The sequence below is a fragment of the Capricornis sumatraensis genome, chromosome 13, assembly GCF_032405125.1.
Source record: "Capricornis sumatraensis isolate serow.1 chromosome 13, serow.2, whole genome shotgun sequence".
Classification (NCBI taxonomy): domain Eukaryota; kingdom Metazoa; phylum Chordata; class Mammalia; order Artiodactyla; family Bovidae; genus Capricornis; species Capricornis sumatraensis.
The window spans coordinates 81,607,741-81,623,715 of record NC_091081.1 but is presented as its reverse complement, the minus strand read 5'-3'; the positions used below and the strand labels follow the sequence as shown (position 1 = coordinate 81,623,715).

The following is a 15,975-nucleotide window of genomic DNA, read 5'->3' as shown; positions in this document are numbered from 1 at the left end:
ACGCTTAGTCCTTGGAAGGAAAGTTATGACCAACCTAGATTGCATATTAAAAAGCAGAGACATTACTTTACCAACAAAGGTCCGTCTAGTCAAGGCTATGGTTTTTCCTGTGGTCATGTATGGATGTGAGAGTTGGACTGTGAAGAAGGCTGAGCACTGAAGAATTGATGCTTTTGAACTGTGGTGTTGGAGAAGACTCTTGAGATTCCCTTGGACTGCAAGGAGATCCAACTAGTCCATTCTAAAGGAGATCAGCCCTGGGATTTCTTTGGAAGGAATGATGCTAAAGCAGAAACTCCAGTACTTTGGCCATTTCATGACTTATTGGAAAAGACTCTGATGCTGGGAGGGATTGGGGGCAGGAGGAGAAGGGGACGACAGAGGATGAGATGGCTGGATGGTATCACCGACTCGATGGACGTGAATTTGAGTGAACTCCGGGAGTTGGTGATGGACAGGGAGGCCTGGAGTGCTGCAAATCATGGGATCGCAAAGAGTCGGACACGACTGAGAGACTGAACTGAATGTAAGAAAAGGTCTTCCCTGGTGGCTCAGACAGTGAAGAATCTGCCTGCAATGTAGGAGAACTGGGTTTGATCCCTGGGTGGGGAAGATCCCCTGGAGAAGGGAATGACAACCCACTCCAGTATTCTTGCCTGGAGAATTCCAGGGACAGAGGAGCATGGCAGATTACAGTCCATGGGGTCACAGAGAATTGGACATGACTGAGTGACTAACACAAAAAAGACTTCAAAAATTAAGCATTCAGGCCAAAGTCCACTGAAAAATGGATGCCAGGTTAGGTGACAAATGTGGGCTACACGTGAGCTGAGGCCACACCCCTTCCTTTCACTACTTCCTCTGTTCCAGAATCCAGAGAATTGTAACCACCAGCATAATATACATGATTTCAGCCCAAAAGCCTAATTTCCAAATGGAAAATATGCATTACACTACTTTCATTAATCATTTAAAAATCTTCACTTTTGAAAAAATAAAGTCTTTTTTATCCTAGTGGCTTCAACAGTGCGCTAAGTCACTTCAGTCATGTCCAACTCTTTGTGACACTATGAACCATGGCCCACCAGGCTCCTTTTGTCTGTGGGATTTTCTAGGCAAAAATACTGGAGTGGGTTACCATTTCCTTCTCCAGGAGATCTTCCCAACCCGGGTATTGAACCCCAGCCTCTTACATCTCCTGGACTGGCAGGCGATTCTTTACCTCTAGTGCCACCTGGGAAGCCCAGTGGCTTCAAAGGAACTCTTAAATAATTTAATACAGGAACTCTCTTAAGGTTGCTGTAATCCAACTGACGAATATTTTACTCTCTTTGATGAAGCGGTAGTTTTGTACCATGCAATTAATCTCTCAGCTCTGACAAATGTGGTATGAAGTAGACATTTAAAATGGAATGGAAATTTCTGTAATTTTTTTTTTTTTCCCCAGACCTTAGCAAATGACCAAACTTGGACTTTTCAGGCTAGAGTACAAATTGAAATAATCTGATAACAATTTCATCCACGATTTACTGCACAGCTTATGGTGCTAACACTACTGGAGACATGGTTTTAGTAACTGAGTGACTGGAAACAAGCCAGATAACCGTATGTTAATAAAATGATTAAGGAAGTGGAAACAGAAGAGATGGTCCTTCCAAGATGTATACTGAAGAATTTAACTGAAGAATGTATGTGCACAATGTGAAAAAAAGACTAGAGTCAATTATAAAGTGTGGTGGGGGTAAGTGCACTGGTTATCCACCTAAAGGAGTAGAGACCCTCCTCTCCGCTTTGTGTTTAGCTACAAACAAGGGAGACGGTGCAGCTGGACAAGAGATGTAAGCCTGTTCTCCAGTGTTCAGGTCGAAGTTCCAACAATCCTTCCTGCTTTCGCTCATGTTGGTATTACCTGGCCTTCCTCGTGAATGTTAAGACATCAAACAAGAAGCCCAATGGCTGGTGATTCCAAGAAGCCACACTCTGTACACCAATACAGAAACAGCCACTGGAAGTCAGGGAGTGCTGTCTGTCACCCTGGCCAAGCAAGTTTCTTATCCTCCCCAGGCCTCAGATTACTCCTCTGTAATATGGACACTATAATAGCCCAGAACTGTGAAAATTAAATGAGATCGTCTCTAAAGCCCTTGACACAATGTCAGTGTCTGTGAAAATTAAATGAGATAGTCTCTAAAGCCCTTGACACAAGGTCAGTGTCAAGACTTGCTGATCTTGACAGAGTTGAAATACAGACTTGGCAACTAAGGTCAAATCCAGGCTTTGCCGGTGGCTCAGTGGTAAAGAATCTGCCTGCAATGGGGAGACAAGCATAATATCCCTGGGTTAGGAAGATTCCCCTGGAGAAGTAAATGGCAACCCACTCTATTACTCTTGCCTGGGAATTTCCATGGACAGAGGAGCCTGGTGGGCTATAGTCCAAGGGGTCACAAGGAGTCGGACACGACTGAGTAAACAGCAACACCAAAATCAAATACAGCCAGTAGAGTCATCCAGTCGCGTATTTGCCTCCAAATTCTATACTTTGTGGGAATGACGCTTCTCAACCAAGCAGTTGGTTGAGGCCAAGGTGCCATCAGCTAGTTTATCCGGCGTCTGGGTTAACGGTGCTTTGTCCCCATCCCCTCCAACAGCGAAGGAGGCCATCACAGAGCAGTGGGCATTCCGTGTTTCATCAACAGGTGCCAAAGAGAAACAGCGCCAAGCGCTTGGTCAGGCCGGCTCCTAAGTCAACCCTCCCGGATGATCACGAATCTGGAACGCGTCCCGGGGGAGCGCGGGGCAGAAGAATCCAGAGGCGGCTCTTCACGAGTGACCCGCCCGCAGGCAGGCGCGCGGATGGCAGACCCCAAAAGGGGGACCGCGGGCAGCCTGGGTCCGGGGGCGCAGCCGCACGTGCTCTGAGGCGTGCCGGCGCCACTTCATTCAAACAGGCCCTTACCGGCCACCCCGCGCGTGCGACCCCCCAGTCCTCGGCCGCCTCCACGCCCCCGGGACCGCTCTACTCGGGGAAGGGAGGTGCCCGTATGCCTCGGTCTCAGCAGAAGAGGCAGGCGCCCTCCCCTTCGGGCACCTCCGCCCCGGGGAAGGGGACGGGGGAAGCGGCCCGAGCCCCCCGCGCCGCTGCGGAGTCGCCTGCCCGGGAGCCCCGGGCAGCACCGCCTGCCGCACTCACCGAGCGTGGCCACCGTGCCGGCCTCGAAGAGCAGGCAGTCCCTGCGGCCGCGCGCCTCCAGCAGGACGCTGCTTTCCCCCGAAGCCTCCAGCCGCCGGAGCAGCCGCAGCGCCTTGCTCAGAGCCATCGGCGCGCGGCCCGGCGCGGCTCCCCGAGCGCCCGCAACTTCCAGGAGTTTCACTTTGCGTCCCCGCCGCGGGCCAGGCGCAGGCTCCTCCCTGCCGGTTCCGCGGCCTCCGACCGGCCCGCCTCCGCCGCGCCCGCGCGCGCCGCCCCGGGCAGGTGAGGGCGCGCGGCCGCCTCCCCGCCGCCCGGTCCGCTCCGCCGAGGCGCCGCGCTCCCCCCAGCGGCCGGGCCGCGGCTGGGTGGGTGGGTAGGGGGCGAGCTTCGGGCAAGATCGGGGGCCTGATGGGGGCCGGGAGCGGAGGGGAAGTGCTCCCGCGGTGGGCGGCAGCCGGGGAGGAAGATTCCACACATTCCTGGACGCGGAGGAGGCTGCCGTCGGCGGGGCGCCCTGAAGCTCCTGCAACGTTACTGGACGCCCCGCGGCCTTATATGGGCCCGCCGGGGCCTGGCCGGCGCCACTAGGCTAGAAACTGCCCGGCCCGGGACCTCCGCAGCACTCCAGAGTCCTCCCCAGTCCCGTCCAGGGCGCTGCGCCTCCCTCTCTGGTCTGCTTCTGCGACCTTGGGCGAGTCGCCTGTCCTCTGTGACTCAGTGGCCCTAAAAGGTAAAGCGGGATTAGGAAGTGTACTTGCTTCATAACGTTGCAGGGGAGGATGGAGTTAATTCGTACAAAGGGCTTGGTGCACGCCTGAGGAGCGGAAAGTGCTCCATCCATGGTGCCTTTTACTAGCTTTCTGTTCAGAGGATCCTGCGGCCCACTGTCCACACCAGGCAGAATTTGGGTAGCCGGGAGTCAAAGGTGGGTTATCTCTGAGACACTGAGCCCCTCATCTCTGGACCTGCCGCTTACCGTGGGACCTTGACTTCTCTGAACCTGCTTTTCTCTCTTATCAGATGGTGAGGGTACCTGCCCCGGAGGCTTGCAGGATGGGCGTGGAGTCATCATTCAGAGGAGCTGAACACTCTGGGAGTGACAAGCAGGGCAAACTGTGAGGTGCTGATGGTTGCAGGAGTGAGACTGAAGGGCCTTTTCCCTCCGCCTTGCAACCCCTCCTCCCACTCTGCTGAGTGTACCGCCCGTGACTTCATGGCGGATATACTTCAATCAGCCAGAATGTACTCAGGCGTATGGACACCAGCATGTATCCGTGCATCCCCCATTAGGACACGTGGCCTATCTAGAATGACTGGCAGCTAAGGAACAGGAAGTATGCCCCTCTTGGCACTGGATTTTAGCCCGGGTGTTGGGACTGGTCTGCAGGGGAGGAGAGAGGACAGGGGAGAGGGCTTACCTGGAGTCATCCTTTGGGTGGGTTTGGGGGTTTGATTTCCTTTTCCTATAGTGGGTGTGTGTACGTCGGCTCCAGACCTCATCCGGGTGTTCTCATCGGACCCCGAATCCAGGTGATTCCTCTCTCACCCCTATTCTGCTCACACGGAGAAAGAAGCCTGTGGGTCAAGTAGTTTACACACCAGGCATGTTCCAGAAGAAGTAAAGTGCCCAGTGCCAAGGAGGACAGCCACGCCCTTGCAGACATTCAGGAACGACCAGCAACGACTGACCAGGTAGTCCATCCTCTGTGGACCCCTCCCAGGTGTGATTCGGAGAATGAAGGAAATACAGCAGAGATTCAAGTCGTTCCTGAGCATTCTGCCCTCTTGCTCACATATCCCATTATGATGTGATGAAATTCCCAGAAAGGATGCTCCTAAGTTATCCAAACATTTGTAAAATGGAGACGTTGTTTCTGCCTGAGAACAGCGAGCCACTGAATGAGGCAGAGTAGCCTCTGGCCCACGTTTCCTTTCCTTTTAAACTCTAAGTTATCTTCTTCCAGGAAGCCTTCCTGTGATGCCAAGGTTCCAGATAACCCCTCACACTCACAGAAGTCCACTCTGGCTCTCACCTGCTCACATGTGGCTTGAGAAGTGTTTGTAGAGTTCTGTTTTCTTAGTCTTGTTTCACAAGTCAGGTTGTAAGGTCTGTGGAAGGGGATCAAGTCTTTTAAAATGTTCTCTCTCCTCTTTCCTGCCTTTCCATGGGCCACAGCTCTGCCCAGTGACATTCTAAACACGTTTTAGAAACTTTCCTATAGTCCAGACCAGCACTTTAGCTTTACAGCTTAGACACTGTCAGACATATCAACTGTAAGATGAACTACTATTTCATGTACCACTGAGAAGGAAAAAAAATGCTGCCAATTAAACTACGTAATGAAATCATTAGCAATGCCCTGATTTCAGCAGTTATAATGTGCATCTTGGATGCCAGTAATGGCTGTTCCCCTCCCTCTGAGAACTGGCTGAATGAGCCAAATGCCTGCTGTATTTTCAGGTCTTTGCCCTCTGGTTTGGAGTGGGATGGGTCCACGGGGACAGCAAAGGAACCCCTGCCCTTTCATCCATGCTTCCTTGATAGACTGAGAGTCACCTAGGCACCAGTCCATTAAGCAGATGGAGAAAGTAAGAGATCCTAACACATTCAAGAAAAAGGTCAGCTCTGACACCTAAACCATGAGTGTAACCTGAGAAGACCACTGGACCCGTCTGGGGAATGTTCTCGGGGAAGAATTAAGGAAGAAACGGGGGCAATAAGCATAGTTTGCTGACTTTGGAAGCCTGACTGGGGAAAAACACAAAATAAACAGGACAGTGGGCAGAGAGGACAAGAGACCTTTCTAAGACAGGCCAGGCCTGCTCAGATGATGTTTTCATCGGATCATCTTGGCTTCTGAGTTGCAACTTGAGGGAGCAGTGGGACCAGAGAGGAAGCAACTGTGACATCCCAGGGGTGCAGGTGTGCATGGGCGTTGGGAGTGAGTGGAGAGAAACAGTTGGGTTTGGGGTAGTTCTTTGAATTCTGTGAGACCACGGGGTTTGCTGCAAGAGTAGATGTGGAATAAGAGAAGGAGGCAGGAGTTTGGTGATACCATGATACTTTTGACCAGATCACCTGGAAAGGTGGAATTGTCACCAGGTGAGAAAAAGATGAGATGGTTGGGTGACATCACTGACTTGATGGACATGAGTTTGAGCAAGCTTCGGGAGCTGGTGATGGACAGGGAAGCCTGGAGTGCTTCAGTCCATGGGGTCGCAAAGAGTCGGACATGACTGAGCAACTGAACTGAACTGAGCTGAGATAAAGATGACTGTGGGAGGAGCAGGTGGCTGAATAGGCAGGCAGATTCAGTTCAGTTCAGTCGCTCAGTCATGTCTGACTCTTTGGGACCCCATGAATCGCAGCACACCAGGCCTCCCTGTCCATCACCAACTCCCAGAGTTCACTCAGACTCACGTCCATCGAGTCCGTGATGCCATCCAGCCATCTCATCCTAGGTCGTCCCCTTCTCCTCCTGCCCTCAATCTCTCCCAGCATCAGAGTCTTTTCCAATGAGTTAACTCTTCGCATGAGGTGTCCAAAGTACTGGAGCTTCAGCTTTAGCATCATTCCTTCCAAAGAAATCCCAGGGTTGATCTCCTTCAGAATGGACTGGTTGGATCTCCTTGCAGTCCAAGGGACCCTCAGGAGTCTTCTCCAACACCACAGTTCAAAAGCATCAATTCTTCAGCGCTCAGCCTTCTTCACAGTCCAACTCTCACAGGCAGATTGGGGCATGTTAATTCGGACACGACTTAGCAAACAGCAACAAAGTTTTGAGATGCCTGTTAAAAATCCAGGTGAAGGTGTCGAGTGGGCCATTGGTTATGTAAGTTGGAGTCCAGTGGGAGGTTTGGGCAAAGGAGTAAATATGAAGGCTGTGAGCATCCCCAGGGTGTTTAAAGCCTTGGTCTGGATGAGTTGACCACGGGCTGAGTGCTGGTCAGAAAGGGAGGAGTGGGAGCTGAGCCTAGGGACACTCTGGTCTGGGGTACTGAGGGCAAGGAGGGGGCCCATGAGGTAGGGGACCACCAGCTGTTACTCATCCTAGGATCCAAAGGAAGGAATCATCCCAAGGAGCAGACGGCAGTCAAGGATGGCAGAGGCCACTCTGGGTCCAGGACAGGACTGGTCCTTTCACTTTTGTCACATAGAGGTTCCGACTGCCCATTAGGAGAGCAGTTTGGGGACATGGGAGGGGGTACAGGGAGCTCTTTTTTACAGCCCGTTTCTTCTTGCATGACCCTCTGTGTAGCCAGGCATCTAGGTGTCCACTCCAGGTGATTGAAAGCATGCGACATACTTGGAGACCGTTATTCTGAACCCCTCAGCTTCTCCTGGCGAAATGCTCCGTTGTTCTCATTACTCTGGGTCCGTCTTCCAGTTTCCTCGCCTGGAAACGTGTGGTGCACACGCTGGACACAACTGTCCAGTAAGGCTCTGACTCATGTGGCACACGATTAAGGCAATGACCCACAGTCATTGCTGGGTTTGTTTCAATTTCCTGTACCTTTGTACTCTCTTTAAACGGGTTTCATTAAACATACAACAAATTATGACTTAACTTTCATACTTTTATTAAGTTTCCATCTAAATGCATTCACAGATTAGAAGATACTCTTTTGTCTAGACCACGGGCCCTTGTAGGGAGTTGAGAAGAATGTGACCACCATAATATACTGGCGAGACGACTCAGCCCAGCCCAGATGAGCTTTATTGAGTCTCTGTGTGTACTGACTGGCTGGCTTCAAAAGATTTCTAGCCCTAACTTTTAGATAAAACTTGAAAGTTTTTCAAAGTACTTTTCCTATGCAATATTTAATTAGCCATTAACAACACTGTGGATATTTAAAGCTAAAAGCTATTATTCTCAAGTCATTAATTAACTGATTCATTCATTTACCCAGACTGCAATCTCCCATAAACTTGTTTAGTCACCAAAGAGATTGCATAACCTTGCAGACTGGTGTCATTTTTCTAAACAGCAATTATTTAATATCATCGGATATTGTTAGTCTTCACATTTCCGAGTGTCTTGTAAATGCCATCAGTCACTTTCCATAGTTTGTGTGAACTGCACAAGTAATGTTGACACAGTCTGACTGATGCGTCTCTAAACCCCCCTTTAGTTTTTTTTATTTTTATTTTTTGCGGTGGCCTCTCTCGTTGTGGAGCACGGGCTCCAGGGCTCTCGTGCATGAGTAGTTGTGGTACGTGGGCTCAGCAGTTGTGGTACACGGGCTTAGTTGCTCCTTGGCACATGGGATTTTCGCAGACCAGGGATCGAACCTGTTCCCCTGCATTGGCAAGGGAATTCTTAACCACTGGATCACCAGGGAAGTCCTCTTAACCCTCTTCAGATACACAACTTTCCCTTCCATTTCTTTTTTCCCTGGCAATTTACTTGTTGAAAAAACTAGCTCGCATGCCCAGCAACCCTCACAGACTGCCTTTTGCTGAGTCTTTCTGTGGTATCGCTTAGCATGTCCCCTTGCTTTGTGGATGACCTGTAATATAGCTCAGTAGTTGGATACAGAAGCTCTAGCAGATTCTGTCTCCTAGTGAGATATGTTCTTCCCATCAGGAAGCACAGGTCTGACTGCTTCTCTTTGTGAGGTAGCAGCCACTGAGCGTCAATGCTGTTGTCCTTGCTCTATTAGTTAATAGTTACACTCTATTATATTGCTTTCTTTATCTGTAGCCTTTTTTGTTTAGTCGCTAAGTCCTGCCCAATAATTTTTCAGCCCCATGGGCTGTAGCTCACCAGGCTCCTCTGTCCATGGGATTTCCCAGGCAAGAATATGGGAGCGGGTTGTCATTTCCTTCTCCAGGGGATCTTCCCAACCCAGGGAATAGAACCTGTGTCTCCTACATTGGCAGGCAGTTCTTTACCACTGAGTTACCTGGGAAGCCCCCATTAGTAGCTAAAATTCTTCTAAAATAACAGAAAATTCCCTTCTACTATTTTTTACCTGATGGCAACATAAACAAAAGAGGCAGAACACGATTCTTTTCCTTTATTTACTAGAGTTCAAAATAATGAGTTACTTTGAACTCAGTGAATTGGTCTATTAACATCCTCCAAGAGTGACCAACTAATTATATTTTTTTCACTTTCATTATGAACTCCTACTTGAGTTTAAACAGATTTGATGTGTTCCAGTCCCTTGCAGTCTTATCCTTATTGATGCTCAAAATGTTCCCTCTTTGGCCACTCTGGGCTCCTCTTGACAGGACCCCAAAAGTCCTTGATTGTTTCCTTACCCTCTAGAATGAAACACCAAGCTCAATTTGTACATTTTCTGCTCTTAAGAGTGGGAATTAATCATTTCTTTAAGAAGCCCTGATTCTCTTTGGTCGAAAATGGCATTTGAAGACCACATTTGGTCATTTAGAAATTTTACCCTCATGGTCTCAGACCCTGTCTGCATATTAATCGAGGCCCGTTTTACCCAGTTAAGCTCGTTTCCTCTAAGACAATTATTTGAAGCTGCTCCTCCCTCCCACCCCATCTCCTCCACCCCCTACTCTCAGCAATTTACTGACCTCACGCCTCCCTGAGAACGTGGAGACCCGAGAAGAGAACGCCCTCACTTTCCATCCCTGAAGTTCCCACATCGTCTTCTTTTTCTGCAATGACAGGGAGGAAAACTTGACACTTTGTGTAAGCTCTGCGGTCTGGGAAAAGACATGAACTTCAAATAGCTGCAAGAATAGCTTCCAACAAACAGCTCTCCTGGGGAGAGACTCAAGCTTCGGCGTCGATAGCAGTCCTGCTCCTGGGGAGCCACGTGCTCAGACTCTGTCCCCCTTCCTTTCAAGGACTCTGTCCCTTCCCTTAGCCCCACCATCTGGGTCCCTGAACCCCCTCTCTCCTGGATCATGCCCCGCAGGGTCCTGATGTGCTCCAGGACCTCCCACTATAAGGGGGAGACCTTCCGCCCACCCTGCTCCCCATGGCGCTTCCCGGAGATCATAAACTTGAAATGAAGCCAGTCTGTGAGATTCAGGGGTGTCGGAGGCACGCTGGAGCTGTCCACCCGGGGCTGTTAATTCCGCATCACACTCGCCGGCTAAGCCTCGTCTGGGCCCACCTCTCCTCCTGACCACAGCATCCGCCCTTCTCTGGACTCCCAGTAACTGGCCTGTTTCCGCACCTCGCCCCACAGCACGGCAGGCAAAGCATGGCACCCCCTTGTTACTCGGGCATTGTCCCCTTTCTGCCCCCACTGTCCTTCTACCCGCCCCCAAGGTACAGGCTCGCTGCCCTCCCTGGGTCCCCAACAAGCCAGGTCCCAACTCAGGGTGCCAGTGTGAACCGTTGCCCACTGGCTGCGTCCTTCTCAGCTTGCTTCCTTGCCACGAGATGCCTGCAGAGGAGCCCATCACACTATTCCCTACCCTTCTATATCCTGTTGTTACCCTCAGTATCCATCTGACTCCACACATCTGTGCTTCACTCAGTCACCTTCACTCAGACAGAATCAAGTAAACTTTAAATGCACGAACTCAGCTTTGAATCCTAGAGCCACACTTGCCATGCAGGGCAACCTCGAGCAACGAGCTGAACTTGGCTGCCACTGCTTCCGAATCTTTTGTATGTGAGAATTAAGGACGCTGTGAACATTAAGATAGGCGGCGCAGTAGTAAAGAATCCACCTGCAGGAGGCGCAGGAGACACGGGTTCGATCCCTGGGTTGGGAAGATCTCCTGGAGCAGGAAATGGCAACCCACTCCAGTGTTCTTGCCTGGGAAATCCCATGGACAGAGGAGCATGGTGGGCTGCAGTCCGTGGGTCACAAAGAGTCAGACATGGCTGAACATGCACACGCGCACACGCACACACACACACACACGGTGTGGAACAGCGCCTGCCCCACAGGGACACTACGCCGGTGTCAGCCATCCCTGCTGCCGCCCACTGTACATTTCAGGGCCATGTCTGTACAGTTATCGCTGGACTCCCAGCGCCTGGCATCCTGGAGTCCTTGTTGAGTGAAGAAATAAAAGACACATGGACACCCGCGTGGAGCTGGCCTGGGAACCGCGCCTCTCACGTAGACCCTGGGCCAACGGCAGCTCAGATGATACAGGCCTTTGCGTTTTATTGCCAGAGGCCAGAACTGGAATACACACGAGAAGGACTGAGCAACTGCAGCCGCGAGAGAAGCGGGAGGTCCGTCTGTGCTCTCCACCGCAGGCAGCCCCGCTGGCTGTCCACCCATGAGGTCCTTCTAGCTCCCTGGCATCGCCTTCCTAGACAAGGCCGTGTGTCTTGGCCACTGTCCACCCCACTGTCCACCCTACACCTCATTGCAGTGCAGATGATGTCTGGGGTCACCCAGCTCAGGTCGCTGGGAAAGCATGCCTCGCGCTTCTGGCCGTGGCTGTGGGGCGGGGGTTGGACATCGATAATAGGAGGGGTTGCTTGGAAGTTCATTTTATTAGGTTATTATCTTTTGTAAACAGGGAGCATGAGGTACTGATCTGTGCACGCGTGCACACACACACGCACGACTGGACTTATGACCTCACAAGGGGATAGCCGAGTCCAGACTCTCATCAGTTTTCCTTGCAACCCAAGAGCGTGACCCCTCGGAGTCTCCCAGACACAGACTGAACCCCATCAGCGTGCCTGGCAGCTCGGCCACCCCGCAGCCGTGGTGCGCCCGGAGCCCGGGTGACGCCTCCTTCTGAAAGCCAGCGACCCCTGAAGCCGATGGGTCCGTTCAGAGGCGGGTCCATGGGGCCGCCTGCGGCCCCGGGAGCCAGGGGAGCTGTATTCGCGGCTCTGGCCCAGACCAAGCTCCACACACAGGTGTGCCGGCTGCCAATCCAACCTTGGGCCCCGCCCCGCATCACGACGGGAAAAACAACCCGAGGCACACCTGTCACAGCTGGGGGCTGGGGGGCGGGGCCTTTCTCAAGCCAAGAACAGCTAGGACCTGCTTGTCCATTGTTCAGTTCAGTTCCCCACGCAGGGAGAGCCTTTTCCAGGGGCTGGGTGGCTGCTCAGGGTGGAATCTGGCTGTTCAGTTAACCGAAGAAGCTCTGACATCAAAGGTCTGCCCCCTCTCCCCACCCCCGGCCCTTCCACGCCCGGCATAAGAGCTGACCCTCCCCCACAGGATTCGTGCAGGGGAGGGGTGGGGGAGGGTCAGCTGCCCAGCCCCTCCCCCACAGGATTCTTGCCAAAGAGGAAGAGCAGGCCTCCCAAAGGCGCTCCCATTTCAGTATGGGGGTGCCTGTTTCCCTTCTATCCTTAACTCTTCTCCAGAAATACCCCTTTCCTGAGGGGGTTACAAGACCCATCCATGGAGGAAAATGCCAACTGTTTAATAAGACCTCTGTACCTGGTGACTCCAAGAGCATGGAGAAAAAAGTTACAGAGGGGTGAGTTTTGGTTCCACATCCAGAAGAACTTTTTAGCAATTAGATGCGTGTTAAGTCCATTCTGAAGGAGATCAGCCCTAGGATTTCTTTGGAAGGAATGATGCTAAAGCTGAAACTCCAGTACTTTGGCCACCTCATGAGAAGAGTTGACTCATTGGAAAAGACTCTCATGCTGGGTGGGATTGGGGCGAGGAGAAGGGGACGACAGAGGATGAGATGGCTGGATGGCATCACGGACTCGATGGATGTGAGTCTGAGTGAACTCTGGGAGTTGGTGATGGACAGGGAGGCCTGGCGTGCTGTGATTCATGGGGTCCCAAAGAGTCGGACATGACTGAGCAACTGAACTGAACTGATAGTTTAAAAAAAGGGAGGGCTGCCTGTGTAGAAGTAAGCTCCCCGTCTTTGGCTAGGTGCAGGCAGAGGCTGGATACTGACCCCATCCTGTGGGTATGTAAGAAAGGAGAAACTTTATGTTTCTGTTTTTCTATGTTTGAAAAGTTTCAAAATATAAATTTTAGGGAATTAAAAATAATATAAATTTTAAATAAACTACAAATTTTACAAATAAAATGTACATCTAAAATAAACTGTGCTCCTTCAACTTAAAATTCTCTCAGTAACAGCATATTATAGCTAATGTATCAGAGGTACTTAGGAATGCTTTGGCTGGAAGTAACAGAAAATTCACCTATAAAAGTCTTAAAGTAGACAAGAAGTCTCATGGTAGAGCATCTAGAGTTAGGGTAGCAGTTCAGCAATGTCATCAAAGATCAAGGTGAGGTCCTTCTTTCTTTTCCTTTATTCTTAACACAGTGGCCTGTTGACTCATGATCACAAAATGGCTGCTTCAGCTCCAGGCATCACAGTAATATCCAAGGTAGAAAGAAAAGAGGAATCTAGGTCAGTGGTATCTAAAAAGCTTCCCCAGAAGCCCCTAACAAATTGTGTCACATGACCCCCCCTTAGAGACTTTCCCTCTCTCTTCAGTTGAAATGGACAAGAGAGAAAGGGCTTGGGAATGAATGCGCTTGTGTCTAACACAGCCAGCATCTGATCATCTGGTTATTTTAGCATAAGGCTTAATGCTGCCTACAGTTATAAATTATTTTAACTGTTCCTGATGTCATGTATCTCCTCCCAAAGCAATCATGGTGAAATGGAGAGGACAGCAAGGATTTCTGACTTGCTCATTGAATGCGAAAGCCCCGATAGGACTTACTAAATAGCAGGTTCTCCAAATGTCTCATCTGCCGTTTTTTTCTGTTGGCGACACTGCCTTCTGACCCTCTAATTTGATATTTTATCTAGTTGACAGAATTTGTTTTTTCACCGGGGTGCTAACAAACTCAGCAGGCTCACATAGTTTTCCTCCTCTGCTAACAAATACACAAATCACTGGTATTTTCATCTTAGCTCTGGAATTAGGAGACCAACATGTCGCTGTCCCCAGTGGCCATGTTTCCACAGGGAGTGTGGAATAAAAATCGTCAGATAAAAAGCTGACAGTCACCAAAACAATATTACAGCATTTTTTGCAGATCAAGCTATGTGACTACTTCAACCACAAAAGTGAACACAAAATCACTTCTCTGACAAAACAGGAACTGGGACCCCCTGGTGATCCAGTGCTTAAGACACTGCGCTTCCGCGGCAGGGGTGCAGGTTCAATTACTAGTTGGGGAAGATCCTGCACGTCTAGTGGCATAGCCAAAAAAAAAAAAGGATCTGCCTCAGTTTAGTGAGCACAGTAAAAAGAATAAAGGAGCTGTTACCTCAGGTCACCTGGCTCACATCCGTCTTACGAGTCCTTACTTCTGTGACTTCCTGGTGAATTGAAATTTTTCTGTGAGGCAACATCTGTCTTTGATTCTCTTCTTTTACACAAGGTGAGCTTTGCATCTTTTCTTAGTGCCCATGGAAATGTCTTAGCAGTTAAGGTTCCCAGTCACGTTTTCCCCTCCAATTTTACTGAGATGTAACTGACATATAACATTGCTGCTAAGTCACTTCAGTCGTGTCCGACTCTGTGTGACCCCATAGACAGCAGCCCACCAGGCTCCCGCATCCCTGGGATTCTCCAGGCAAGAACACTGGAGTGGGTTGCCATTTCCTTCTCCAATGCATGAAAGTGAAAAGTGAAAGTGAAGTCGCTCAGTTGTGCCCGACTCTTAGCGACCCCATGGACTGCAGCCTACCAGACTCCTCCATCCATGGGATTTTCCAGGCAAGAGTACTGGAGTGGGGTGCCATTGCCTTCTCCGACATATAACATTATATGAGTTTAAAGTTAGAAGAGGTAGTCTACTTGATTCTCCATGAGGACATGGCTTTTGTGCTACAAAAACGTCCCACGGTTTGTGGTTTTGTTGTAGCCATGCATTCTGGGAAACAAACTGACTCAGGACAATGCAGATAGCGGAGTGCAGTTTATTACACCGGCGGCCCAAGGCAGAGTCTCCTCTCAGCCAAGGACTCTGACCAGTTTTTCTGAAAACCTTATATACCCGAAGTGTATGTGCCCAAACCCACCTCCCCAAATTCCCTGAAACTAGTCTGAACAAAGGAAAAGAAAGATACAATCAAAGTTAACCCGTGATTCATATGCCTTAAGCCTAGGTAGTTAACAGTGGACAATTATTAATAGGCCTGTGGTCATACCCCAATAATCATAACAGAATTTATGATTCTGTTTGGTTACACAGATAATTAGGGTATTCTTTTAGGCAACAGAGAGTCTAGGTATGAGCCCTGCAGCTCTTCCATCCAGGGGGCCTGGTTTTCCAGTTGGTCTGTCCTTTCCATAGATACTGGGCATCTAGCTCAAAGTCCACAGTCGGGGCCAAGATGGAGTCCTGCTCTCGAGATGGAGCCTGTTGTGTCTGTTTCCTCCTTCATTTCCCCCTCTTGATGCTCTTAACTCATAGTATGAGCATCATTCATAGGGATATATTGCACCCTGACTCTCTGACCTCCAATTTGGGAGAACGACATCAACCTTTAGGTTGCAAAGTTCATAATACATTGTGAAATAAAGGGTCCACAAAGTAGAACTATCAAGGCAACTATAACAATGGTAAATATAGTTTTCCACCAATCACCCTTCACCCAAGATAGGACCAAAGTCCAAAAAGGAAGATCATCAGACATAACTTTTACCTAACCTTTCCTGTCATCTAGGGTGACTGATATATAGCCAGATAAATCAGGAATAAATACACAACATTCAGCTTTAATTACAGCGCAGGTCCCTCTTTGTACTGAAACTATGATTAGTCTCAAGATGATACCAGCAAGTCCTTGTAGCAGCAGTTGATTGCAGAGCTTCATCTCTCTTTCTTCTTTAAGATGATCTTGGTTTCACGGGGCTCAGTGGGGTCCTTTTGCA

General features: G+C 50.0%; 1 protein-coding gene across 1 annotated transcript in view; it reads right to left on the bottom strand.

Moving 5' to 3' along the window:
* SYNJ2 (synaptojanin 2) overlaps positions 1-3,317 on the bottom strand; it is a 100,327-nt gene extending 97,010 nt beyond the window's left edge. The window contains exon 1 of the mRNA XM_068984931.1: positions 3,191-3,317. Within this exon, the coding sequence (XP_068841032.1) occupies positions 3,191-3,317 (127 nt within the window). The remainder of the gene's footprint in view (positions 1-3,190) is intronic.
* Between the last annotated feature and the right edge of the window lie 12,658 nt (positions 3,318-15,975).